We start from the raw sequence: 27,926 nt of genomic DNA, 5'->3' as shown, positions 1-27,926 counted from the left end.
ACTACCTTCACATTTCCATTTGCTCATCACTGGTTGAAATTTAATATTGAGAGTCTCATCACCAGAAAGAACTTTTGCAGTTCAAGTGCAAAGCTCACCACTCTTGCTGCAAGGATGATAAATGTGATGGACACTCATTTTCATGTCCTGCGGATTCCCCTTCACTCTAACTCTCAAAATAAAGATTTAATAAATGGTCAGTTTAATCTTTATGTATGTCAATCTACTCAGTATAAACATCTATTCTTCTAATGCAGTTGCGTTTCCCAGTTTGTGAACCAGGTGTTCTGCAAAAAAGTAAAGGCCATCGGCCACATTTCATATTCAATGTTCGTCTGTGTATAAGCTCTGAGACTCTCCACTGCAACTCCCTAGACTTTGTGGTACTGAACCCATAGTGTTCTGAAATCATTCCTGCTTCTCAAAGAAAGATAAACATTGCAAATGGTGTTCAAAGACAAAACGTTTCCTTCCAGGAAAAGCCACAGAATAAAACTTAACAAAGCAATTTAATTTCAAAATTAATATATTTCTATTTTATACTTTATTCAGCTCTGTAGTGCCACCCTTACATTTTTGCAGCAAGTTCTGTACAAACAGTTTCCGTCTCTAAAGGGTGTTGTGTTTAAATAAATATTTTATAAAATAAAACTCCAAATAAATATTTAGACTAATCAACATATTGGCAAAAATAGAAAAAGAATCAGTAACGTTTTTTTGATTGATATACTGGATGCCAATTGTACCTAAGCAATGCAATAATTGGAATTTGTATATTGGGTAATACAGCCCGATGTTAGCGGGAGAGGGAGTCGGACATTCACCTGAATGCACAATGTACCAATAACCGGAGTCCTTCCTTCATATGGCACCATTCACAGTATTATTGTGGTATATACAAAAATATATCAAAGTAACTCTAACAAGGAAGCAGGCTCTTGCTATTTTCACAGCCCAAAGAAAGCAAGAAAATGCCTGTGAATACAACGTCGGGTCAGAACTCTCCAAGAAGGCCCAGTGATTCGTCCTCAAACTTGTCTCAAGGTCCCGATTGTACGCTGAACTGATGATCCGATAGGTGCTCCATAAACATTCAGGCAATAAAGTGTCACTGCATTATAGTTCAAAAGGTGTTCTTTTTTTCTCTCTCTCTGGGATCCTCAGGCAGATTCTACATGGCTTATTCCATCCGATTTCAACCCCTGTTTCACGTTATATGATTGTTAAGAGAGAGAGAGAGAGAGACCAGGGAAAAGGCTCGTCCACTTCATTGCATAACGTCAAACAAACCAGTCCAGCAGCTTGTCTCCTCGCGGGTGGCCAAACAACTTTTAGGAAAACCATCAGCTGCCATTCACTATGTAATCACAGGGCAGTAATACTAAAGGAAAGCGGCCCCTCTTGTTATCGTAGTGAATATGGGCCAGTTTGTATTATGAATTACTGTACTAGATTCAGGTTTACATGGAGGGTCAGGATTGGTCCAAGAATGCTCATGCTTAAAAATATAAATATATAATTCAAGAAACCGTTCTGATGCAAGGTCCTGCAGGGAGAGCAAGATGGAATTTAAACCCACCTTACCACACACTCACACTGTAAAAGGCCAGGCCATCCCAGGGGACATCTGAAACTATAAGGTCTTTGCTTCATTTAACTGCCAGTCTACATTAACCAGTGTGAAGAACCACATACGTAGTCAAGGACAAAATAGCCCCCTCGAGCAATTCCAAGGCAAACTAATCTGACAGGAGGTCACTTTCTGCAAATTTGTGTATGCAACGGCCAGCCAGAGGACTTGAACTTCAGAGATTGCCTTGTGTCGCACGCTATGGTGAGGGGAGGAAAGGTTACTGAAGGCACTGTATAGCAATGTCACGGCAGATTCCTTGAGATTGCACATGATTAGACTGTTCCTGAAGAGAATCGGGTAACTCAGTTAACAGCTGAAAATGTGTTGCTGGTTAAAGCGCAGCAGGTCAGGCAGCATCCAAGGAACAGGAAATTCGATGTTTCGGGCGAAAGCCCTTCATCAGGAAACCTAATTCAGTTAACAGGCAGGCTTGAAAAGGATTTCAGCGCTTTCCCCTTAAGAGGAATCGAGTCCACACACAATAGTTAAGGGGTGGGGGTTAGCAAACTCCTTCAGCACGCAACTGACAATGGGATTAAGTGGATGCACATCTCAGCTAACAACAGAACCGATTTAAAGAATAAGTTTAAAGGTGTTCAATGCATCCCTTAGGTTTCCAACGGTAATAGCCCATATAGAACATAGTATACCCCCCGTGATCAGCTTCAACCTTCTAGGAGTCCTGATTTTTCAGGCTCCATTGAATCCTGGAGAGAAAATAATTGATCATTCGAGGTACAGTTGTCCTGCATTATTAAGTCACATGGAATGGGGCTCAACAGAGATATTCTCAAACGGAATTTCATATAACGTGTACAGTTTATCAAAGATAATGTTAAAATTAAGTTTATGAACGGAGTGTTAAAAAGATTTTTAATAGAACTTTAGAACGGATCCTCATTTACTGCGGGTGTCTGCGTATTCCGCAGCTAGCTTCACGGAGAGTGGAGAGAAGCATGTTCTGACTCAACGACGTTAGTTGCACTGATTAGGTTTTAAAACGGGACCGGGGAGCTCTATCTACCTTGACCCTCCTGAGAGCAGTTCCCAAGCGCTCACTTCCCGCCTGCAAGCCAACTCCAGGCAGAAAAGGCAGCGCATTGTGCAACGGAGAGGCCACTACCATTGAGAAAATATTGGATAAGTGTTCAGCAGCGCATGGCGAATGGTTTCATTCATTCAGCGTAGGAGGTGCTATTGTGCCTGGAACTGCGCATTAAAACAATGTTTTAGCAATGTTGCTGAACACACACACGTGTGTGTGTGGCGGGGGGAGGTGGGGAAGGATACCTTTCTCACTATCACATTGGCATTGTGCAACGCTGCTTTTCAAGGCATCAATCAACATGCCTGCTCAGCAGTTTCTGAGTGAGTTGAAAATGCGTTGCTGGTTAAAGCACAGCAGGTCAGGCAGCATCCAAGGAATAGGAAATTCGACGTTTCGGGCATAAGCCCTTCATCAGGAATTCGGGCTTATGCCCGAAACCTCGAATTTCCTATTCCTTGGATGCTGCCTGACCTGCTGTGCTTTAACCAGCAACGCATTTTCAACTGTGATCTCCAGCATCTGCAGACCTCATTTTTTACCCGAAGTTTCTGAGCGAGGTCAGCTTCAGTCATCGCCCCCAGCCCTCAGAACCATTGCAGAGAAACACATCAAACGCTCAGTTTCCAAGACATGTGTAGCTCCTACACATCGGAAAACGAGTCCTCCCTATCTGAACACAGCCAGTGATTCACCAACATCACATCTACACCGCGCGCAACCTTCAGGAACCCTCTGAACCCCACAGCCAACCCATCAAAACGGTTTCAAATTTGCGGCTACATACAACTGAACTACGCGAATATGTAAATATGCAAATAATAACGATGTTTGTGATTGAGGAGGAGAATATATTTCCAGTGGACGATATCACATTTCCAAGCCAAGCAATAAATATTGAATACGTCTATGGTGAAGGGCAGACTGCATGGTTTTCCCTTGAGCTGAGTGGGCCATTGGCTGCTCTCTAGTCCCCATGCTGGGCAGTGCTGGAGGAGTTGGGGTGAGGGCCGGGTGGGGGTGGGGGTGTATAGGTAAGTCCCAGCCTCAGTTCCTCAGGTGGAAGTATCCTCACTGTGTGGCCTGCTTGGGGGAGTGTGTGCGCTGGGAGGTGGATTGATCCCAGAGCTCTCTGGTCAGGCAAACGGAATCACAGGCATTGGCCGGCAGAGGAACTGACTGGGTTTAGATCAGGAACACAAGGAAGATCCCACAAAAAGGTGCGACACATGAAGAGGATTGATCGTTCATTTTCCCCCCTTCCCCTGTAGACTCCAGGTGGAGGTGTGGCTTTTGTTCCGTTTTTCAGGAAGGGATCTATCCAAAACATCCAGCCGAGAGTTGAGCAGCTATCCTCTGCCCATGTCCCCTCTCCCCCACCCCAAGGACCCACATCATCATCGTCCTGTCCATGTCCTGGGCTGGTCTCGGATTCTCTCTCTCTCTCAGAAAGCTTTCTGTTGGCTTGTTTGTCTTGAAGAGAATGTGCCTTCTGAACTTCCACAGGGTTTTATTTAACACCGGTCACCGGAGTGAGCGAGAGCGTCCCGGTCATAAAGGCTTCTCGATGGTTTTGGTGCAAGGCGCACTGGAAAATTTCCTGCACACGGTGTTGGAGTTCCTGCACCGGCAGCCCGGCCGCTTGACGCCGTCGTAGCATCCCTGGCACAGGCGGAGGCCGCCTTTCGCCGGCAGGTAGCACCACAGGCACGGCATGAGCAGGGAGATGAGCCCCATGGCGGTCCAGCGGGCACAGCGGTGGCCCTGGCTGCAGGAGCACGGGTTGTCCGCGCAGTTGTCCTCGTCGTCGCTGGAGCAGTGGTAGAAGAGGCCCTTCACACAGCACACACACGTGCCGTACTCCAGGGCGCTCTGAAAAGAGCAGAGACACCTCCCCTCACAGAGCCAGCGCGAAGGCAGAGTCCTGGGAGCCGTGCACTCGCTGCACTTACACTTGCCGCACTGCTCACACCGCAGCGAGTGCTGGCTGCAGTCCTGACCGCCCGGAGCCTTCTTCAGCTCGGCTTTCAGGTCCGCCTTGGGCTGCGCCCGGATAATCCCCTGGCCCGAGGGAGACGCGCTCAGGCTGAGCAGCAGCCTCTGCTCCGAGGCGCTGCTGCTGCGGGACGCCGAGCTGACCGTGCTGGTGGAGCGGCTCAGCTGCTGCTGGGGCCCCGAGGCCCGGCGGTCCGCCACCCCGCTCAGGCTCGCCTCGCCAGGCCGTTCCCACTTGTGGGCCGAGCCGCCGCCGCCGCCGCCGGAGGGACTGCTCCTCGGGGGCCCGCTGAGCACCGGGCGCTCCACGTAGTCGTTGTTGGCTCGGATGGCCCGGATCTGGTCGATGGAGAGCACCGGGCCGTGCTGCAGCTCGCCGGGGTCAGGATCAAGCCGCTGCCGCCCCCTGTCGTGAGCGAGCTGGAGGGAGAGGGGCGATGTGAGCGCTGCGGGAGTCTCCATCTGAATGTGGTCGCTGCAGGCCCGGGGGCTGGGTGCACATTGGTCAGACCTGGGGTGGGGACAGCACACACACACACAGACAGAGAGAGAGAGGTCAGCGAGGTACTTACTGCTTGCAACACTAACCCCCACCCATCCCAGAGGGGCCTCCTTCAGGAGGAGCAGCTCCCTGGACCAGCCCATACCCCAACCCTCCTGGTACACCCCCCCAGCCTCATCCTAAGAGACGGGGGATGAGGATTCGTACCCTGGAACCCAGCACGACCACCCAACACCCCGCAGCCCCCAAACACTGCTGCTCAAACATCCGTGCCCAGCCACCCTTTCAACAGAGTGAAAACATCGCCGGTATTTCGGAGAGACCCAGGCCGGGGCCGGCTGGGATCGGCTCCCGGTTATCCCGCCCACTGCCATCCCCAGCTGGACCAGCCCCGGGGGTTTAACCTTCGGGACGACGCTGGCTTGTCAATGCTGGGGCCGGTGAAGATTGGCACCAAGCCTGGCATCTTGGCACAGGGAGGCGCGGATGCTCCAAAACTTGAATTGATCGGGAGCAATGTGACCCCAGTGATAGGGACACCCTCCCCCCCCCCCCCCCCCACCCCCGTGCTCCCATTCCCGGTGAAGAGAGCGCTGAAAGCTCTTTGGCAAATTTCAGCTGAAGCATGGTCACTCTTAACCCCAGTCGATAATTGCTTTCGATGAGAGATGAAAACCCGGAGATTTCAGGCCCTTCCTCTGCCGGGTGGTACCTCATACCCCAGGGCCAGAGCTTCCAGCCCCAGGGAATACTTCCTAACGGGCGCATTGGGAGCCGGGGGCGAATCCCAGTGCCAGTGTCCCAGGGTCAGTGAGACAACAGCGGTGAGACCGTTCTTAGCTCCCGCTCAGCGAAAGACCGAAAATATCAGTCCCAGCCATCGTAATCCGGAGCAATCCGAATTATAGTCTTTTTCTAAACATCAACAAGAGCACCTCGAAAGAAATGTTCTCATCCCGCCCTCCAGAACTGCTGTGTTTTCAAAGCGAGTTGGAATCATGGTAATTCCCAAACCGGAGATTCAGCCTCACCTAACTGAACATTTGCAGCTTCTGTCTTTGTTTAAACTGAAGGGAATCACCGCTTCGGGAGCCAGGCAAGAGTGTAGTGCTGCGGAGTTGGGAGTGTGGCCGGGCGGTGGGACCCGGTGGAGCAGCACTCTTCCCTATTGAATAGCAGGGAGTTTGCAATTCCGGATGTGCCGAATCCGATACAGCAAGCAGCCTTGAAATGGATACTACATGGCGAAACTCAAATACTGTAGCAGGGCCATTAGACAGCGCCAGGGACTGAGCAGTCTCCCCGTTCACACACACACACACCAGACAACTAACAGGAGAGCATATGTACTGGGGGTCACATTCACCAAGCCCCCCCCCCCCCTGCAAATCCGATCGCGACTCCAGCAGCATTTAACAGAACATGTTTACTCATCCCAGCCCGAGTACGGTGTGGGGGATTAACATGTCATTTACATTATAGGTGACAAGGTTAATCCCAAGTAAAATTGTAAACACAAACATACAAACACAACTGCAAACAGGGGACAACCAATAAATGTTATTTCAGAGAGGGAAAAAAAATCACCCGGCCTTTCTCCCTCAGTTAGAGTTGAACATTGACCATAACATTGAAGGGTTGTCAGTGAAGTTTACACACTGCCTTACGCCCCTGTACAGATTCTTTAATGGATATGACTGGAGCCGGCTACTCACCCACAGTTACATTAAAATGAGGCTACTCAGGCATTTGATCGATATTAAATATTATCTCTTCCCTCCCTCCCTCCCCCTCACACAAGTAACAGGCTGCTGCAGCCAAGTCTAGTTTAATGCAGTCCCCTGTGTGGAGGGTGAAGTGATCATTGATCAGAAAGATCTCTGCAATTGCCTGAGAACAGCGTTAACCCCTGGCTGTATAAGATATCCGACTCCAGTCTGCCACATGCTTCCCGAGGCGAGTGCTTACAGCTGGTGTGTATACATTTGGGCAGTATGCACAGATTACAGCAGGTCATGTCCTATCCTGGCGGATGGGGTGCTCACCTCGCCGGCAATGTGAGCTGCTCCTTGGCTTTGCTGCCAGTTAGATGGGACAGACACCTTGGCGGCTGCGCTCCCGAGTCCAGCCACGCTGCCCCCCGGTCAATGACAAGCCCCGGGGAGTGAAGGGCGCCCGATCCTGGAGTTGTCAGCGCTCACTGACGCGCTGGAAAGAGGGGCTCTCGACCACACATCCCCTTCGCCAGTGCCGCAGCTCTGCTGCTAGTTACCTCCGGTGCATGGAGGCAGACTCTGCTGTGGGAGGGGATGGGGGGCGGGTGGAGGGGGGTGGGGAACAGGAAGCATCAGGAAAATGCACCACACACAAACACACAGTTCTCTCTCTCTCTCTCTCTCCTCTGTGTACAGGGATTTGCCCGGTTACAGCTAATGGCTAAATGGCGTCATCCACGTGAAACTGAATAGGCTATTTGCCGTCCCAAAGGTTTCTCCGCATCCGGTAGTGGGCCATTGGTGAGGGCGAACTACTGTTTGTAAAGGCGAGCGTGTTAAATCACCCAATCTGTGGGGGCACAGTCAGCTGGCTCGGCTCAACCTCTCCGCGGAGGCGCTGGTCATACCTACCCCGAACTGTTTTATGTCCTGCCCTGAGCTTCCGCTCGGAAACACCTCCGAGATCTCCGTGCCCAGACATAATACTTTTTTAAAAAAACGTTTTAAACGGGGCAGATGGCGTGCTATTTTGTGATTTTACTGAACTCGGACAAAAGACAGACACTTGAATAAAGTGGACGAGTGTTTCCCATTCATTTCAAAGCCATTACTGATACTTTCAAAGCTGGTCTAAGCTGAGAGTTGGGGAGGATGGGGGGTCGGCAGCGGAGATAGGAAGATGTTCTCCCGGAACGGAGACTTCCACCTGTTAGTGTATTCTGAATGGGACATCAACTCGGCTTCCCGTTCCCTTAATTCATAAAATGCTTTTTCCCTTACACTGCATTTTCTAACCTTTTGTTGAATAAAGCTTTCGAATTCTCATATTAATGACTGAAACCCGGCTACTAATTACGTCCAAGGCTTACAATAAATCTGTTTGTGATTTACAGCAATGTATATCTCACCGCTCTGTATCCGGTTTGCGGACGGGGAACTGTGGTGGTGAATCAAAGCCGTCATCAAGTGGTATGATTTGGTTCTGCAGATGTCTGAATGACTGTTGGAAGAAACATTTCACAGCCCTTGTTCGCTCCTAACCATGCTTCTGAATCATCCGCCAACATATGACATCAGGGTACAGGAGGGACTCCAGTTCACCCTCACACTGACTGAGAGGTCACTGGGTTAACAAAGCCCCTGAATTGGTTGGCCAAGACATACACGATTTGGCATGAGCGTGATTCCGTTCGCCTAGCCCATACTTTCATATCGATTTTCTGACCAACTCCCCAGAGAATTAGGATCCGAGAGACTCAAACTGTTCTGTGTTTTGGAGAACCATCTCTTCAACGGCTATTCCCACCTTTTGAAATAAGTTGTTTTGTTAACTGCCTTTTCCTGATCAGGGATTATGTAAGTACTCCTTTGCGGATATCTCCAAGGAAATTGCTCATCACTGGTTCTGTTGCTTTTCATCTCGCAACGCTGTGACTCGATCAGCATTAATTCATCACTGAAATATCACTCCACGTACTAGTGTGCACTTAAAAACAATTTTAAATCAGCAAGGACTTTAATCATATTGTCCTTTGAACACCACTCCCATTCTGTTTCACATCGTTGAAGTTTCAGCCAAACAAATATAACATTTTTAAAAATGGAAATAGTGATAGATACGTTTTAATCCTAGATTTTACTTCAAGCTTCCAAGAAATCTCTTAGAGAATTTACAAATCGAATTTTCATTTATCTTAAAACTCGCCTAACGCAGAGGAGGAACACCGACCGAGATACAGCTGTCTCTCCTACAAACTATGCAGATCTGGCTCCCAGGAGCCCAACAGCGAGGAGATCAGCGCTGGGAGGCTTAAATGCCAACACAAAAAAGCACAAAATCTTTATCCTAAGGAATGCAGGCCGTCAACCAGACTGTCTCAAATAGACATTCTCTTATATAGAGGTAGGAATGAGTATTAGAGCAATTTGACGGTTCTTCCCCGATCAAATAAAGAAACAAACAGGCCATAGTTCATCCCCCTTCAGCATCCACCTTTCACACTAAAGTCCAGTTACCCAAGGCTCGCCATACACATACAAGCCAGCTCCATTTCACATTAACAAGAATATGGCTTTTTTTTGCATGAAAAGGTGAAAATCTTTCTACATTTAGCCCTAAAGGAATAGTTTGCAGCCCTAGATCTAAGTGACACTTTTCCAAAACTGTATTGTGCCGTTCACGGTGTTATATTCCAAACAAACTTTGTAATCATTTAATTTACTTTGTGCACGCCAGGAATTTACAAAAAAAAGTATACAAAAAAGAAAATTCAAACTTGCAAATGTTACATTTCATGGATCAATGTTTAATGGGGTTATTTCATTTTCTTGGTGACTGCTATATGTTAACTAATTAAAGGTATGTAACTAGCATGAAGTAATTTGTAAATACTGATACAGGACTAACACCTCTATTATTATATTCTTCAGGGATTCCAGTGGCTATTGTTTCAGAACAGCAGGACCACAATTCCAATATTCTACTGCATCATAAGAATGTGGCCATTTATCCCATGATTCTACTATAAAGATACATGTGTTTAACAGGAGTGCCTCTTTAAACTTGAAATATCTGACTCCATGTTTGGAGTTTAAAAAAATTGAGTTTAATTTTTCAAAAACATAGAAATAAGAAGCTGGTATCAGCACTGTAAAAAAGATATTTTAAAAACAAGTTCAATAACGCCTTTTAAAGGTTCACACCTGTCATCCCTCCCAGTCTACATTATATTTAATTCCAGTTCAATGCCATATACCCTCCAAAATAGCCTCATATACCATTCAATTGTAATAAGCCTAGTCAAATGAGGGTGGAAATATGTATCAGATTTTTCAGAAATCCCGCATGCTGAGAATGCATTAAAACAGATAACTGTGTGAAAGAAGGACATTTTAGGATCAATTATGGGTTCATTGCTATTAATAGGGACACATTGCAGATTACAGTGCAGGAGGAGGTCACTCACTTGGCCATATCTGTAACAGCTCTCTGGGTCAGCAGTTCAGTGAGATCCACTCTCCCAAGCTTTCCCCATAATCCAGGGAAATTCTTTCCTTCAAGCATTTATCCAATTCCTTTTGAAAGTCACAGTGAATCCATCTCCATTATTTATCAGGCTGTGCATTCCAAACTTTTACCACTCGATGAGTTAAATTAAATCTTTTGCTGAACACCTGAAATCTTTATCCCTTGACTGTCAAACCCTTCACAAAAAAAACAGTTTTCACTGTCTGCCCTTTCCATACCTCTCATGAGTTTGCATACCTTTCAAATCTCCTCTCAATCTTTTCTTTACTAAGGAGAACAACCCAAAGTTCTCAAATTTACCTTTATAACTAAAGCCCGTAGTCCCTAGAATCACTCTCCTATATCTTTCTAAACTCTCACATACTTCCTGAATTAGGGTGTCCAGAATGGAAAACAATACTCCAGTTAAGGCAGAAACAGTGTGTGAAATGAGTTCATTATGGTGTGCACGCCATTCTTCCATTTATAAATCCCACTTTCTCAAGTTGGCCCACCATTGTTAATGCCAAATGTGCAAATAACCACAGGTCTTTCTGTTCATGCACCCACTTCAGAATTGCATCCCTGATATTATATTTCCTCTTTTCCTTCCTTTTAATGAGGTGCTGTGAGAAAGGGACTGAGTGTCGAGAGCCATAGAGAAATGGATGACGGTGTTGCAATACAGTTTTGGAATGCATACACAGGAAAACATGTTAAGTCTAATACTGGACGTGGTGGAAATCATGGAGCAAGATTTTTGAGTGTGGAAACTCATGGATTGAAAGTGAAGCCAAAGAAACTTTATCATCGTTCTGGGAGACTGGGAATGAAGTGACAACAGAAGTGTAGGAGGAAAAGGTTATATATGGTTGATGACTCTGTCAAGTACAGTGTCGGGGGCAGGAGATGGGGGTGTGGAATTCTCAGTGAATTCTCAGTAAAGTAAGACATGTCAGAAGGACCACTGTGAAAGGTAGCTTCATCAGAACAATTGTGACCGATGTGGGGAATCCAGGAGAATACGAAGGATTCTTTGATGGAGGCAGGGCATGAGGCACTCAAGATAATTGCCAGTGTTGATGGGTTTATACTAATTATTAACAAATAGTCTATTCCCAGATATTGAGACAGGAACGTCAAAGAAGAATAGGTCATTGTTGAAGATAGACCACGTGGAGATGAGAAAAAGGTGGAAATTAGAAGCAAAGTTTTTGCTTTATTTCCAGTGCTGGGTCAGAGCAGGAGATGGCACCAATAAAATCATTGCCACACCACAACTGTTGGGGATGGAGTCTGGAAATAGAAATGGAACAAGGAAGGTTCCACAAATCCTGCTAAAGGATAGGCATAACTTGTTGTCCATATGGATACAGGAACATCCTTTATTAGGAGATCGTGAGACAAGTTAAAGGAGAAATAGTTCAATAAGGGAACAGTTTCAATCAGGAAAAGGAAGGCTATGTGGGTGGAGAAACTGTTCAAAGAAGAAGAGAGCTCTCAGATTGTCCTGTGTAGCGAGATTGAACATTTCTAGTGAAGAGAAGGCAGATAGGGCCAGGACACTGGAAATTGCTGAAATGACATAGGCTGTCAGAAGAATCACAAATTTAAGTGGGAAGAGATTCAATAAAGTTAGAAAAAGTAGTATCAGAATGGGAAGAAATGAGTTCAATGGAGTAGGAACAGACTGAAACAATGAGTCTACTCGCACAGTCCTGTTTATGGATTTTGAAAGGCAGGTAGATGCAGGATGTTGGGGTCAGGGATTATTTGGTGGGAAGCTGTGGAGAAGACATCCAGTGGGGCTATGTTCAGTGACAGTCATGGAAGCCATTGCTTGATGTGCAATTGTTGGGTAATCCATGGGGAGGTGGGAAGAAGTGTCTATGAGTTGGTGTTTAATCTCTGCAAGGTAGTGATCAATACACCAGATAACAATGGTACCACTCATGTAGATTAGACCTGAGAGAATAGGTATTGCAAACTTGGGGAAAGACTGTCTAGGTTAAATGTGGGCAGAGAGAAATTAAGATGACCAAATTAAGCTGACAGTTCTCAATTTAAAAATTGAGAGTGAGTAAGAGGCCAAATGAAGGTTCCAAGTGGAGGGAGAATACTCTGGTAAAAGGGCCCACTAATCAATGGTAAGGACATCTGTATAACTGTTCAGAGCGAGACAGACTGAGATGTGCATTTCAAAAGATAACTAAATTAGTGCATTAGTATGTGAAACAATAATTGATAGGGGTTGTAACTGCCTAGCAGTTTATTCATTTTCCCCTCAGTTCCTATGATATTAAATAACTATTGCACCAAATCAATTGCTTTGTTTTCAATTTCATATGGCAGTATTCAAAAATGAAAGAAACAAAGAAATAAATGTCTTTCTTCCTGGAGCTCTCATTACAGGATACATATTTCTCAGTTTTGTATTTCTCTCTCTATATATATACATTTAGGCCACAGCCCAACAGAATGGAAGCAATTTCACCACTTGATCTTTATATTACAATTTCACTTGAATTTGTAATTATTAATAAGTATGCCCTCATTGTCTTGGTTTGGCAGGCTGATTTGTCTGGTCGACAAGGTCAGAAAAAAGATGCCTTCCAGACTACACTTCTGTCACTGGAAAGGATCACATTGCAAGCTGTCCTAGTTGGCCACCTCTATGAAGAGAGGAAAAGAAAATCAAAAGCTAAATGGGATGATTTTTATTACATCCCTGCCTTATAATGGTGTTTAGCTAAGTTGAATAAAATTCTTCTAATAACTGCATGTTTTAGAATTCATTGCAAGGTATTATTTCGAGCCATAGAGACTGAAGGTCTCATATTAAGTTAATTGATTCAAGCTGCAGGGACAGTTGACTGCTACAATTGTTATTCATTCCTGGGATATGGGTGCTGCTGGCTAGGCAAGCATGTTCCTCATTCCAAAATATCTTGTAGAAGGTGACAAAGACTTGGCTTGTTGAACTGCTGTCATCTTTACAATGTAGGTACACTCAGAATGCTATGAGGGAGGGAGTTTCAGGATTTTGACCCAGTGAAAGGGAAGGGACAGCAATATAGCTACAAGTCTGAATGGTGTGTGACTTGGAGGTGAGCTTGCTGGTGGTGGTGTTCCCATGTAACTACTGCCCTTGTCCTCTGGGTGGTAGAAGCCACATTTTTGGAGGGTGCTATTGAAGGAACTTTGGTGAGTTGCCGCAGTGCATCTTGTGGATGATACATACTGTTGTCACAATGTGTGGTGGTGAAAAGTGTCAGTGTTGAAGGTCATGGATAGGGTGTCAATCAAGTGGGCTGACTTGTCCTGAGTGGTGTCAAGCTTCTTGTTGGAGCAGCATCAATCTAGACAAGTGGAAACTATTCCATCACACTTCTGTAGATGGTGGAGAGGCATTGGGTAGACAGCTGGTGAGTTGGTTACGGCAGAATTCTTATCCTTGACTATGTTGTTGAAAATCAGTAATTTTATTTCTTGTCCAGTTCAGTGTCTGGTCTTGGATGTTGATAGTGGTGAATCATCAATGGCAATGCCATTTAATGTAAAGAAGAAATTCTTGATTCTCTCTGTTTTTCTGATTGTCTTTGTATAGCAGTTCTGTCGTGCAAGTGATACTTGCCAATTATCACTGTTTCAAGAATTAGGAATGGGCAATACACACTGGTCTTGCCTAAGACATCCATACCTCATATTTGAAAGAGAACAAGAAAAAGGGACTACATGTTAGTGATTACATTTTCTTGACTGAGCATATTTGTCCAGGTCATGTATAGTAGACTTCTACCGCTTCAGTGTCTGAGAAGTTGTAAATATTGTGCAATCATCAATGAACATCCCCACTTCTGGTTTTATGGCACAGAAATCAATGATGAAGAAGTTGAAGATCGTCGAAGTTAGGATGCTATCCTAAGGAGGTCCTGCTGTGAAGGGCTTATGCTCGAAACGTCGAATTCTCTATTTCTGAGATGCTGCCTGGCCTGCTGTGCTTTGACCAGCAACACATTTGCAGCTGTCCTGGTATTCAGATGAACTGAGTCCCAGGAACTGCTGTGAACCAACTGAATTAATTTCAGCATCCACCATAAGTATGCTCAGTCAAGAAAAAGTAATCACTAACACGTGGTCCCTTTTTCTTGTTCTTTTTCATATATGAGGTATGGATGTCATAGGCAAGACATTTATTGCCCATTCCTAATTCTTGAAACAGTGATAATAAGTCACTTTCTTGAATTGCTGCAGTCCCTCATGAAGAATAGTTTTTGTATTACTGAAATTGCTTATGAAACTATTTCAGGGATAGTTAAGGATCAACCACATTGCTCTGGATCTCTAGTCAAATACAAGTGCCCACTGGTAAGGAAGGCAGAAATTAATGAACCAAAATGAGGGCAATCTGATGATTTAATGGTTATCATTACAGAAACTAGCTATTGTAATCCTTATCTAATGAATTAATCTGGCCAAGCCATTCCAATATAGCTAGACCACTAACATCCATCTGACAAATTTGAGAATTGCTTGATTATGCCCTGTCCACAAACAAAAAGGACAAATCCAATCTAGACAATTATGTTGCATCATCTACTCTGAATTATCAGCAAAATTATTGAATACATCATCAACTGTGCTATCAAGAGGCACCTACTCAGCAATAGTTTGTTCACAGATACTCAGAAGGGCCATTTATCTTTAGATCTCATTTCGGCCTTGTTTCAAACAAGAATTAAATTCCAGAGTTAGATGAGATCGACAACCTTTGCCAACAAAGCAGTATTTACCCAAATGCAGATTCTGGGAGTTCTAGTAACATTGAAGCCAATGGCAATCAGGGTGAAAACTCTCTATTGGTTGGAGTTGTGACTAGCACAAAGGAAGATGGTTGTGGTTGTTAGAGGTCTGTAATCTCAGGTTCAGGAGTTTCTTGGTAATGTCCTATACCCAGCCATCTTCAACTGCTTCAACAACGACTTCCCTCCACCATAAGGTCAGATATGGACATACTCGCTGATGAGTGAACAGTGTTCATTTCCATTCACAATGTCTCTAATAACAAAATGAGTTTGTATCCACATACTTAAAGACTATGACAACATTGAGGCTCAGGCTGATAAGTGGTAATTAATTTTCATACCACACAAATGCTCGGCAATGACTACTTTCAATGAGAGAGCCTAGCCATCTCCCATTGACATTCAACTGGATTACTGTTGCTGAATAAAATTTAGATTTAGACTTTATTGTCATGTGTCCTCAAGTACAAAAGAGTATTCCTGTTGAAGGGCTTATGCCCAAAACGTCAACTCTCCTGCTCCTCGGATACTGCCTGACTTGCTATGCTTTTTCAACGTCATACTTTTCGACTCAGACTCTCCAGCATCTCTCACTTTCTCCCATAAAAACTTAGAAATAAATAAGGAACGAAGTTAACTCTTAAACATTACAGTCTTCTTAGCATTAAGTCACAAAATTAAAAAAAAATAAAAGGAGCAGTGTTATCCTGAGAACAGAACACTTGAATTTGTAATTATTGCAACAACAAGGGAACACAGTGAGAGTGGGTGTCACCCAAGAACACAGCTTGGCTAAAATGAGAAGCAGCCACCAAAGAATATAGAGCAGTAAGACTGGTCCAGAAACACAGCTAGGACAAATTACAAAATTATGTTACTGCACATGGAGTTAGTGCAGTGAATACATTGGGAGGATTTATATTAATTTAGATTAAATTAATTAAGTAGTATAAAACAATAGCTGTTCAATTAATTCATCAAATCGGGGAGATAAAGATTAAAATAAATTGCAAAGCATAAAGAGAAAATGTGCTGAAATTTTCATCAAGTTAAAATCTGAGGTATATACATGACAAGAGTTAAGTTAAACATTTAAATTAACTTCCCTTTAAAATGAAGTGAGTACAAAGGAAAGTGCTGATTGGTTAGTGACTGGTGAATATTTATTTATTTTTGTATGAAGCTTATGTCTGTAAAGTTAGTTAAATATCTAATAAATAAAGGCAGAAAGGGTGTTTTGATTCCATGGAGTACACATCCTACTTCATGTGTGGGATCTCAAAGAAACCTCCTGTGTCCTGGACAATTTCATGTGCAGGAGGTGTCATCAGCTGCAACAGCTTGAACTTTGCGTTTTGGGAATTGAGCAGCAATTGTGCATCTGTGAAGCTGACCACGTTGTGGATAGCATGTTTTTGGATATAATTACCCCATACCTTAAGAGAGTACAAGCAGAGAGTGGGTGGTAGCGTTATTCAGTCAGGGACGATCAGGCAGGTGGTGCAGGGGTTCCCTATGGGCATCTTTCTTTCTTTTATTCTGTTCTGAATGTTAGTGAGAGTGATCATCCCCTTTGGGAGTCCAGTCAAAGCCAAGTCCATGACTGTTCAGCTGTACAGGAAGGACAGGAGGAAGAATGGAAAATAAATAGTGATAGGGGATTTGATAGTTAGAGGAACAGACGGTCATTTCTGCAGCTGCAAACATGAATCCATGTTGCTTCTCTGGTACCAATGTCACAAATGTCACTGAGTGTTTACTGAGCACTCGGAAAGACAAGAGTGAACAGATACTGTCCTTATCAATACCAACAACATCAATACAAAGAGGGATGAAGTTCTGCAGGCAGATTTTAGTGATCTAAGAAAGAAACTAGCAAGTAGAATCTCAAAGACTGAAATCTCCAGATTAGTCTTGGTGAGTAAAGAAACAGAAAAATCGGTAAATGAACGTGTTACTGGAGTGATAGTACAGGAGGAAGGATTAGAAGTTCCTGGAACATTGGGACCAGTTCTCTGGGGTGGAGACTACAGCGAGATTTCTACAGACTGCACTGTTGGGCCAGGACCATTAGCAATGTATTTGGCCAGCCCAGCCATTAGGAACATGGGAGCAGAAGTAGGCCCTTCAGGCCTTCAAGCCTGTTCCAGCATTCAGTGAAACGTCAAGGCTGACCTGTGGCGTAACTCACTTGTTTTGGCCCTTATCACTTCAAAACTCTGCTTAACAAAAAAGAAAGTGATCTATTTCAGATTTAAAACTCACAACTGATCTGGCATCAATGACCATTTGCGAAAGAGAGTTCAAAATCTCCACCACCCTTTCTGTATAGGTGTGCTTCCTAACATTTCTCCTGAATGGTCTGACTTTAATTCTCAGACTATGCCCATTAGTTCTAGAAACTCCAACCAATGGAAATAGTTTATCTTTTTCTGCCCTGGCTTTTCCTCTTAATACCTTGAAGATTTTGATCAGATCATCTCTTAAATTTCTAAATTCTAGAGAAAACAGACCTAATTTGTATAATCTCTCATCATAACTTAATCTCTGAAATTCTATCATTCTTGGAAACCTGAGTTATACTCTCTCCAAGGCTAATGTATCCTTCCTAAAGTATGATGCCCAGATCATCTCACTGTATTCCAGGTGAGATATAACCAGAATTTTGTACATCTGCAGCATACATTTAGTTAGATCATGACTTATCTGATTATTTCACATTCTCAACTCCCAAAAACCTTTCACCTGTTGTTCCTCAACAATCCACCCACCACGGCCTAAGAAATATCTAAGACCCTGCTTCCAGTATCTTTCAAAGAAGATACATCCAAAGACTTGCCATCCGTTGTAAATTGTCTTTCTCATTTCTGTTTTAAATGACAATTCCTTATTTTGAAACATTGACCCCTAATTCTAGATTCTCTGACAAAAGGAAACTTCCTCTCCAGATGCACACTGTCAAGAACCCTCAGGATCTTTTAAGACCCTAAAATTAAGTCCATAAAGACTCAAAGACATTTCAGTCTGTAGCTCCACCAATTTGCTCAGTACCACTTGCCTGATAATTATAATTCTTCCGAGTCTATTCTTCCCTTCCAGTTCCTCGTTTACAGTTTTTTTTTGGGATGATCCTAAGATTTACTGCAGTATCTGTTGAATTCTGTTATCTCCTTATTTTCCAATATCAATTCCCTAGATTAATTTCTGTAGAACCAATACTCACCTTGCTAACTCTTTTCCTTTTTAAATATCTGTTGATATGTTTGCTACCTGTTTCTATATTTCTAGCTAGCTTTCTCTTGAATTCTGTAATTTTTATCTTATGAATCACATAGGCAATCTTTGAATTGCTTATATATTTTAGGCAAAAGTGGGGACTGCAGATGCTGGAAATCAGAGTCGAGATTAGAGAGGTGCTGGAAAAGGACAGGAGGTCAGGCAGCATCCAAGGAGCAGGAAAATCAACATTTTGAGCAAAAGCCCTTCATCAGGAATAAACTGTCCTGATGAAGGGCTTTTGCCCAAAACGTCAATTTTCCTGCTGCTCGGATGCTGCCTGACCTGTTGTGCTTTTCCAGCACCTCTCTAATCTAGATTTTGCTCATATATTTTGTCCAGTCTTCCAATCTGACATCCAATTTTGCACAATTGTATGCCCATTCTTTAGGTTTGATCTTAACTTTAATCTTTTAATTAACTCCAGATCATGGTGGATTAGATTCCCTACCATGTGGAAACAGGCCATTCGGCCCAAAAGTCCACACCAACTCTCTGTAAAGTAACTCATCCAGACCCATTCTCCTAAATTTATCCCTAACTAATGCACCTAACACTTTGGGCAAATTAGCATGGCCAATTCACCTGACCTGCACATCTTTGGACCCCTGCTTGGAGCATTTCTTTCTTGTTGGAAGGTATCTATTTTGTATATTCTGAAATCCAGAATTGTCTGCCACTGCAACAAATACAGCGATAGAGCCTAGAGTCATTCAGCACTGGAATAGATCCTTCGGTCCCACTCATCTGTGCTGACCAGATATCCTGAACTAATCTCGTCCCATTTGCCAGCATTTGGCCCATATTCCATGCCTTTTAAATGTTGTAATTTTACCCACCTTCACTACTGTCTCTGGCAGCTTGTTCCTCTGCATGAAGAAGTTACCCCTCACGTCCTTCTTAAATCTTTTCCTTCTCACCTTTAAACCGATGCCCTCTAGTTTTGGACTCCCCCACCTTGGGAAAAAGACCTTGGTTATTCCTTCTATTCATGCCCTTCATGATTTAATAAATTCCATAAGGCCACCCTTTAGCCTCAGATGTTCCAAGGGGGAAAAAAAAGCCCCAAACTATTTGGCCTCTTGCTTTAACTCAAATCTTTTAGTCCTGGCAACATCCTTGTAAATCTTTTCTGCAGCCTCTGAAGTTTAACAAGATTCTTCCTATAATAAGGAGCCCAGAATTGAATGCAGTGTTGTAAAAGTGGCCTTACCATTGTCCTGTACAGTCACATGACAATACCCCAAGCCCCATAAACATCAATGATAATGGCCAGATTACATGTTTTTGTGATATTGGATAAATGATAAATTTTGGTCCGGACAATGAGGATAATTCCCCTGTTCTACTCTGAAAAATTGCTGGGGGATCTTGTACATTTACTTGAGCTGACAAATGGGCTTGGTTTAACACCTGAGTGTCAGTCTTTGTTATGGGACTCAAATTCTGGAGTGGGACTTGAACCCAGAACATAGTGACTCAGACAAGAGCCCTGTCAATTCAACATTCTTACTTGGTGCCTTCATTATAATCTCAACTGATGTTATTACTGGACAAGTCAGAACCCTGACTGCAGTCTGGCTTAATCGATCATATTTTGTCTTTTTTAAATAAAAAGGTGATCTTTAATTGAAACACAAGCACACAATGCTGCAGATTTGATTTTGACAATAAAATGTAAGTCTATTATGCAAAAGAAAATAAGACAAAATAGAATAAACCAAGCTATTTACATATAATGCAACTTGAAAGATTTAGACACAGACAGTAAAAGTATAATCCCATCTATCCCATCACCATCATATTAAAGTACTCGGACACCAGAGACAGTCCCCTCCTCTATACACATATCGACCTGATTTTACTGTCTCTTTTAATGCCTGGTCTTGAGAGTTTGCCAGCTTGTTCCTTGATTAGTCACACTGCAGAGCTTAAAGCTTCAAAGCTTCAAAGAACTCCTTCAAGGAAACTATTTTGTACAGGTTACCTCAGTGGAAATAAGGGAGGTAGGGAGAATTTAAACTAGGTAGTGAGGCAAGAGATTAAATTTGGGATGATGTGGTAAATCAGAAAGTGTAGACAAGGTAAAGTGTAAAGTTATTAATATGAGAAATCATAAACAGATCGAGAGAAACAGAGGGAGAGAATTCCGATAGCTAAGAGTTAATAAATACACCAGACTCGAGCTTGCAAAATAAATATAAGGGTGAAGCAAAAGGCTCAGTATCTGTTTGTGTATAGTCTTTGAAATAAAACAGATGAACTGATACCATAAAAATATAAGACATAAGAGCAGAAATTAGGCCATTCAGCCATTGAGTCTGCTCTACCATTCAGTCATTCTCAACCCCATTCTCCCCATAACCCTTGATTCCTTTTACAAGCAAAAACCCAGCTGCCTCCATCTTAAGTATACTCAGTGAACAGGCCTCGACAGCCTTCTGTGGCAGTGAATTCCATAGATTCACCTTTCTCTGGCTGAAGACATTTCTCCACAAATAAAAAATATACAAGTACAATTTGCTATCCATTACAAAGACATGGCTGCATGATGATGTAGATTTGGATCTGAATATGAAAGAATAGGGAGGAAAAAGTCGGGGGGGGGCTTGGTGGCTGTGTTAATTAATTGTTTTATTAGTGCAATAGAGAGGGACATGACTTATGTTCAGGAAACCACAATATAGAATTGGTTTGAGCGGAGATGAGAAATGATAAAGGTAAGCAGTCACTTATGCAAATTGTATGCATAAAAACAACCACACAGCAAGCACAGCAGTAAATATGGAGGAATTCAATTTACATGTGGGTAGGGAAAATCAGATCCAGAAGGTTAATTTCTTAGAAGAGAATATCCTGAAGATGACCAGAGAGCAGACTATTCTCGATCTGGTATTGTGCAACCCGAAAAGATTAATGAAAGCCGTCAGGGTAGCAGCTATCATAATATGATTGAATTTTACTTTCCTTTTGAGGTAGAGAGGAATGAATCCAAAACTAGCATTTTGAGTCTGATCAGACTCTTCTTCAAAAAATGGAGACACACTCATTATTTTCACCATGCAAGTTAAATTTTATCTGAAGCAGATCAGGGCTTGTTTTTCTTTCTTAACTTATTTACTCATGGGACATGGGATGTGGGTATCACTAGCTGGGCCAACATTTATGTCCATCCCTAGTTGCCCTTGAGAAGGTGGTGTTGAGCTACCTCCTCAGTAGCCTCCTGTGTGGCACCTTGTCAAAGCCTTCTTGAAGTCCAGGTAAACTGCTGCAGTCCCATATACTGTCGGCTTACCCATAATGCCCATAATTCTTTGCAATTGTAAGGCCATAAGACATACGAGCAGAAATTAAGCCAGTCAAGCCATCAAATCTGCTCCACCATTCAATAATGCTGATAAGTTTCTCAACCCCATTCTCCCGCTTTTTCTCAGCAACCCTTAGTCTCCTTTATAATCAAGAAGCTATCTATTTCTGTCTTAAATATACTTAATGATCTTCCTCCACAGCCTTCTGTGACAGTGAATCCTTAGATTCGCTACTCTCTGGCTGAAGAAGTTTCTCCTTATCTCCATCCTTTACTCTAAGGCTATGTCCTCGGGTCATAGTCTTTCCTAACAATGGGAACATCTTCCCAACATTCACTCTGTTCAGGCTATTCAGTATTCTGTAAGTTTCAATTAGAACCCCCTCATCCTTCTAAACTCCATCAAGTTCAGTATAGATCCAGAGTCCTCAAACGTTTAGCATATGTTAAGCTGTTCATTACTGGGACCATTCTCATGAATCTCCTCTGAACACGCTCCAGGGCCAGTACATCCTTCCTGTACACAATACTCCAAATGTGGTCTGACCAGACCCTTATAGAGCCTCAGAAGTACATCCCCGCTTTAATGCAAGTCCTCTCGAAATAAATGTCATCATTGCATTTGCCTTGCTAACTACTGACTCAACCTTTAAGTTTACTCTGAGAGAAGCCTGGACTAGAACTCCCAAGTCTCTTTGCACTTCAGACTTCTGAATTTTCTCCCCATTTAGAAACTAGTCCATGCCTTTATTCTTCCCACCTAACTGCATGACCTCACACTTTCTCATGTTGTACTCCATCTGTCACTTCTTTGCCCACACTCCTAAACTGTCCATATCCTTCTGCAGCATCCCCAGCTCCTCAATGTTACCTATCCCTCTACCTATCTTTGTATCATCAGCAAACTAAGCCAGAATGCCCTCAGTTCCTTCATCTAGATCATTAATATATAAAGTGAAAAGTTGTGGCTCCAACACTCAGCTGTGTGGAACACCACTTGTCACCGGCTGCCATCCTGAGAAGGAGCTTTTTATCCCACTCTCTGCTTTCTGACAGACAGCCAGGCTTCTATCCATGCTAGCATCATGCACCTAACACCATGAGCCCATATCTCACTCAGTAGCCTCCTGTGTGGCACCTTGTCTTGAAGTCCAGGTAAACAACATCCTTTGGTTCTCTTTGGTCTAATCTGCTCGTTTACTTCCTCAAAGAATTCTAGCTGATTTGTCAGGCATGACCTCCCCTTGATGAAGCCATGCTGACTCTGCCCTATTTTACCATACACTTCCAAGTATTCAGAAATATCATCCTTCAAGATGAATTCCAGTATCTTACCCACAACCAAGGTTAGGCTAATTAGTCTGCAATTTTCTGTCTTCTGCCTTACTCCCTTTTTAAACAGGGGTGTCACATTAGCGATTTTCCAGTCCTCTGAGACCCTCCCTGATTCTACGATTCCTGAAAGATTATCTCCAATGCCTCCATTATCTCTTCAGCTGTCTCCCTTAGAACTCTGGCGTGTAGTCCATCTGGTGCAGGTGGTTTATCCCCCTTCAGGCCATTCAGTTTCTCTAGCACCTTCTCCTTGTTGATGGCCACCATACTCAGTTCTGCCCCTCACTCTTCTGAATTTTTGGGTGTCTTCCACTGTGAAGACTAATGCAAAGTAATTATTGAGTTCCTCAGCAATTTCTTCATTCCCAACTACTATCTATCCTGCATCATTTTCCAATGGGCCATAGTCCACTTTTGCCTCTCTTTTGCTGTTTGTATTTCTAAAGAAACTCTTACAGTTTTCCTTTATATTACTGGAAAGCTTACCCTCATATTTAATCTTGTCCCATCATATTTCTTTTTTTCATTTCCCTCTGTTGGTCTTTGTCACCTTCCCAATTCTCTGGTTTCCCAGTGTTCTTCACTACTTTTTATGCTTTCTCTCTTGCTTTATGCCATCCCTGATGTCCTTAGTCAGCCATGGTTGCCTCATCCTCTCTGTACCATGCTTCTTTTTCCTTGGTATGAATCGCTGCTGTGACTCCTGAATTACTCCCAGAAACTCTCTGCCATTGCTGTTCCACTGTCTTTCCTGCTAGGTTCCTCTCCCAGTCAATTATTTTAGATAGTATTATTACTTTGGATGATATATTCTCACAATTGGGGCGTGCTTACCAAATGTTCTGTTGAACACAATTTAGTACAAGTTTACAAGTCATCAACATTTAAATGCAGACATAGTGCTGATAGAAAATTGATTTGTTTTCTCTCTGTGTTGGTGTTTTATTACTGAATCATCGGAATATTTTTTCCAACCTTGCACTGAATATGGTAGCGAATTAGCTTATAAACCGCAAAATGCTAAGGATCCAACCTTGGTCATCTCAGAAATCAGCATTGTGTTGATTTCACTGAACTCCGTGAGGGAGGAGTGTCTTTCATAATAAGGAGGAAGCACCAGGTGCATTTAGATCACTGGGACACGAATGCAACAATTTTCATATCTGACTTTGTGACCATTAGTAATATTGTTGGTTGCAAGTGGGATAGTGAAGAATAGGCAGATGCTGAGCTGCCAATTGTTGGGTGAAGTGTTTCTCCAGCTGAAAAGAAAGGCTTTCGCTTAAGCTGCATTTAGAATTATGGAACTGCTTCTAGTGGGAGTGGTTTAGAGGTACGTACGCCCAGCATGATTTGTAATCCATCCTGTTGTTATTATAGGATGGGTGGCATAACACAGCTGGTTAAAAGTCACAATTGTGCATTTTGAATTTCTAGTCCCAGGTTTTCACCAATTGTCAGCAATGTTAAATTGAATCATTGGTCTATATTCAGTCAGGCCAGCAAGCTGCATTTCTGTTTTCCTCTGGTTGAACTTTGTTCCATCAGATGCAATGTATCGAGATTTTGTGAAGTTTTTGGGGGAAGAGGGGTTGCAGTTGATGTGAGCTGTTAGCGCTAGTTGCCATTACTCCTCTGAGACTCGTTGGAATTTCCAAATTAAACAGAAAATGCTGGGAATACTCTGGCAGCATCTGTGGAGACAGAATCAAGATAATCACTGCAGTGGTGTAGACAGGAATTGTGCATTGGGCCTCAGCTAAATGCCCAGGAATTGTCTCAGAAGTTGAAACTTCTATAGGGCAATTACTGAGTGTCTGGAACCCTCCAGAAAATGTCCCAAACTTTTTATTAGAGTAAGAGTCTCCAAGGGATTAGACTGATACCTTAGCTCAATTCCAGGATAACTGGTGAATGGATCCCTAAGTTACCATTGACATACCTGGCAGGCACCCAACCTGTCCCTGTCATTCCATCCCAACTACTGATAAATGTGACCTATCTTCCACTGTGTGGAGCCCCACCTAGACCCAATTCAATGCCTGACTGCCACCTCTGTAACCCCCACACCATCCCTCAACCTGGACCAGCTCCCCTTCCAAATCCCAGACAGTCATCTGCTACACCTGACCAAAACACAATTAAGAGACAGTGAGGTCTGCAGATGCTAGAGATCAGAGTTGAGAGTGTGTTGCTGGAAAAACACAGCTGGTCAGGCAGCATCCGAGGAACAGGAAAATCGACGTTTCGGGCTAGAGCCCTTCCAAAGCATCGATTTTCCTGCTCCTCGGATGCTGCCTGACCTGCTGTGCTTTTCCAGCAACACACTCTCAACAAAATGCAATTAACCCCTACAGCCCCTCAGACCACCTGATGCTACTGTTCAACCCAGACTGAAATGCCTCCAAACCAAACTTCTAAAATTATCCCTAAACCCCCACAGAGGCAAGAATCTTGACACTATCCAGGACAAAGCAGTCTGCTTAAGTGGTACCATATTCACAAACATTCACTTCCTCCTCCTCCGACATACAGTAGTAGCAGTAACTCATTAAAGCACCTAGATGTCACCTTCTAAACCCCAACTACTATTATCGAGGGTAGCAAATATACTGGAACTCCATCACCTGTAAGTTCCCTTCCACGGCATTCATCATCCAGACTTGGCAATATGTGTCCATTCTTTCAGTGTTGCTGGATCAAACTCTTGGAATTCCCACCTCAACCGACTGAATTACAGCTGTTCAAGAAGACAGGTCATCATGACCTTCTCAAGGGCAAGTAGAGATGGGTAATAAATGCTAACCTTGCCAGCAACACTCACATCCCATCAATGACAAAAAACATCCAACCTCTTCATTCCCAAAACCATTATCCTGATAAGACTTGCCATCCCAGCCCTCACCTCTCAACCCGACTTGGCTCTGCTTCTGAGTTACTTTATGCATTTAGCCATTTATTTGGCACTTAGCAACACTCCCCCACCCCAACTGGCATTCCAACCCTCACCCACAGTTGCAGTGTGGGAAGAATTGCCCCAGCGATGGTCAACAAATGTAGGTTGGCACATCAATTTGCTAATCTTGTAAACTCTTCCATCAGTTTGTAATATTAAGTTTCATCAAACAACAGAAAAAACATTAAAAGATGATACAATTAATCTCCACTGGCTTTGGGATTATGCAGGGGAACATTTACACTCAGTGGAAGATAACTCCATGTAACTCAGTTCCATTGAACAACCTTCACAAAGAAGTCCTTTCCATGTTGCTTCGGCTGACACTGCTGCTCTCTAGGATGCTAAAATGGCTGTTCCTTCTTAAGAACATCCTCATGTTCTTACTCAGCACAGCGCTGTGGCTCTCACAGACAATTATCGCGCATCATAAAGCCCTGGTTCTCTCTCCTGCTGTCCGAGGCAGAGATTCCATGAATTAAGTAGTGCCTCTGTATGAACAGTGCTGCAATAAACCCCCAGACAAAACCTACATAGCAATCTGATATGGAGGGCATATTTTATAGCATCGTTAGCCTCAGTGGATGAAGTTGTCGGATTACGGATTGACTGGACATCATGACACAATATTCTGATTACTAAGTCTGGGCAGAGTGTAGCACATCTGCCCTTCTCATATCTGCATGGCTTTCCATGGAAAATGAGCGACCCCAGCTCTCCTGCATCTTCGTTACATCATGAGGGGCTGAGGAATGAAAACTCTGCCATGAGTAGGCTGCTCCACAAACACTGAAAGTTGATGCTGGTCCTAGGCTTTCAGATGCATGTGTTTACATATCCATTGCTTTTAGTGCAGCAGACACTGGGATGACCCCAACTTCTATGCCTGGATCACTGGGGGCAATTCCAATGAACTTATATCGGCAATATCAGAACAAAGCAGGTCCTCCTGAGTTGATAACTATAACAAACATCCTGGCTTTGTGTCTGCTCTAAAAGCTTTCGTTGCCCACCACTAATTGCTCAAACAGCAGTTAAGAGTCAACCACGTTGGTATGGACCTGGAGTCACACATAGGTCAGACCAGGCAAATATCCTTCCCTATGGGGCATTAGTGAACCAGATGGGTTTTTACAATAACTGATTATAGTAACTTAGGCACCATTAGGCTAGCTTTTAGTACCAGGTATTTTTTATTCCAGATTAAAACATCATCATCTGTATGGTGGAATTCAAACCCATGTCCTGAGTTGGGATTCTGAAATACTAGTGCTATGATATTACCACAATGCTACCTCCTCTTACTGACCACAACTTCAACAAATATCAGCTAAATGAACTTAGGATGAGCACCAAATGTGGAACTTTCCTGATCTCTAGGATAAGACTCATAATTAAATAACATGTGGGTATGAGGAACCTATTCAATATTGTCAGATTGTTCTTCCAACTAACTACAATGGTCAAGTATTTCCTTGAAGCTGCTCCCACACTGTGCCGTGAACAGTGCTTCTGCCGGACTTCTGTCAAAGTTATTACTGTGAAGTGGGAGAGCCTCCAAGGAAACAACTGAACAATACAGTTTCCATGGCGCAAGATCCCAAAGGGTTGTTGAACAATTCATGAAAGCTGGAATGCTTTCCTGAAGCACATTCCTGAATTTCTCCAGACTTTCTTTCTAAAGTTAACAACTCCAGCAATTTACATCTGCACACCCCATTCAACGTAAGAAATTATCTCAAGGAATTTCACAGGAGTGCAATCCAATATTATTTGACACTGATCCAAAGAAGAAAAAGTGGAGACAAGTGACCAACACTTGTCCAAATAGATTGTAAGGAACATCAAA

The 27,926-nt window shown here is 43.3% G+C and overlaps 1 protein-coding gene across 4 annotated transcripts; it reads right to left on the bottom strand.

Moving 5' to 3' along the window:
- Positions 1-3,150: 3,150 nt before the first annotated feature.
- On the bottom strand, positions 3,151-8,424 carry LOC132820498 (protein sprouty homolog 2-like). 4 transcript variants are annotated; one of them, XM_060832703.1, is made up of 3 exons: positions 8,300-8,424; positions 7,221-7,472; positions 3,151-5,184 (listed from the first exon to the last, which is right to left on the bottom strand). In XM_060832703.1, the coding sequence occupies exon 3, from the start codon at positions 5,133-5,135 to the stop codon at positions 4,230-4,232; it is 906 nt and encodes a 301-aa protein (XP_060688686.1). In that variant the 5' UTR covers positions 5,136-5,184; positions 7,221-7,472; positions 8,300-8,424; the 3' UTR covers positions 3,151-4,229. The 4 variants fall into 4 exon arrangements, with proteins under 4 accessions (XP_060688686.1, XP_060688685.1, XP_060688688.1 ...); XM_060832702.1 differs by having other exon boundaries at positions 7,221-7,469; XM_060832705.1 differs by lacking the exon at positions 7,221-7,472.
- Positions 8,425-27,926: the final 19,502 nt, after the last annotated feature.

The sequence above is a fragment of the Hemiscyllium ocellatum genome, chromosome 11 (genome assembly GCF_020745735.1).
Source record: "Hemiscyllium ocellatum isolate sHemOce1 chromosome 11, sHemOce1.pat.X.cur, whole genome shotgun sequence".
In the NCBI taxonomy this organism is placed as follows: domain Eukaryota; kingdom Metazoa; phylum Chordata; class Chondrichthyes; order Orectolobiformes; family Hemiscylliidae; genus Hemiscyllium; species Hemiscyllium ocellatum.
Note: the sequence above shows the minus strand (reverse complement) of the source record. Positions and strands in the feature narration are given on the sequence as shown.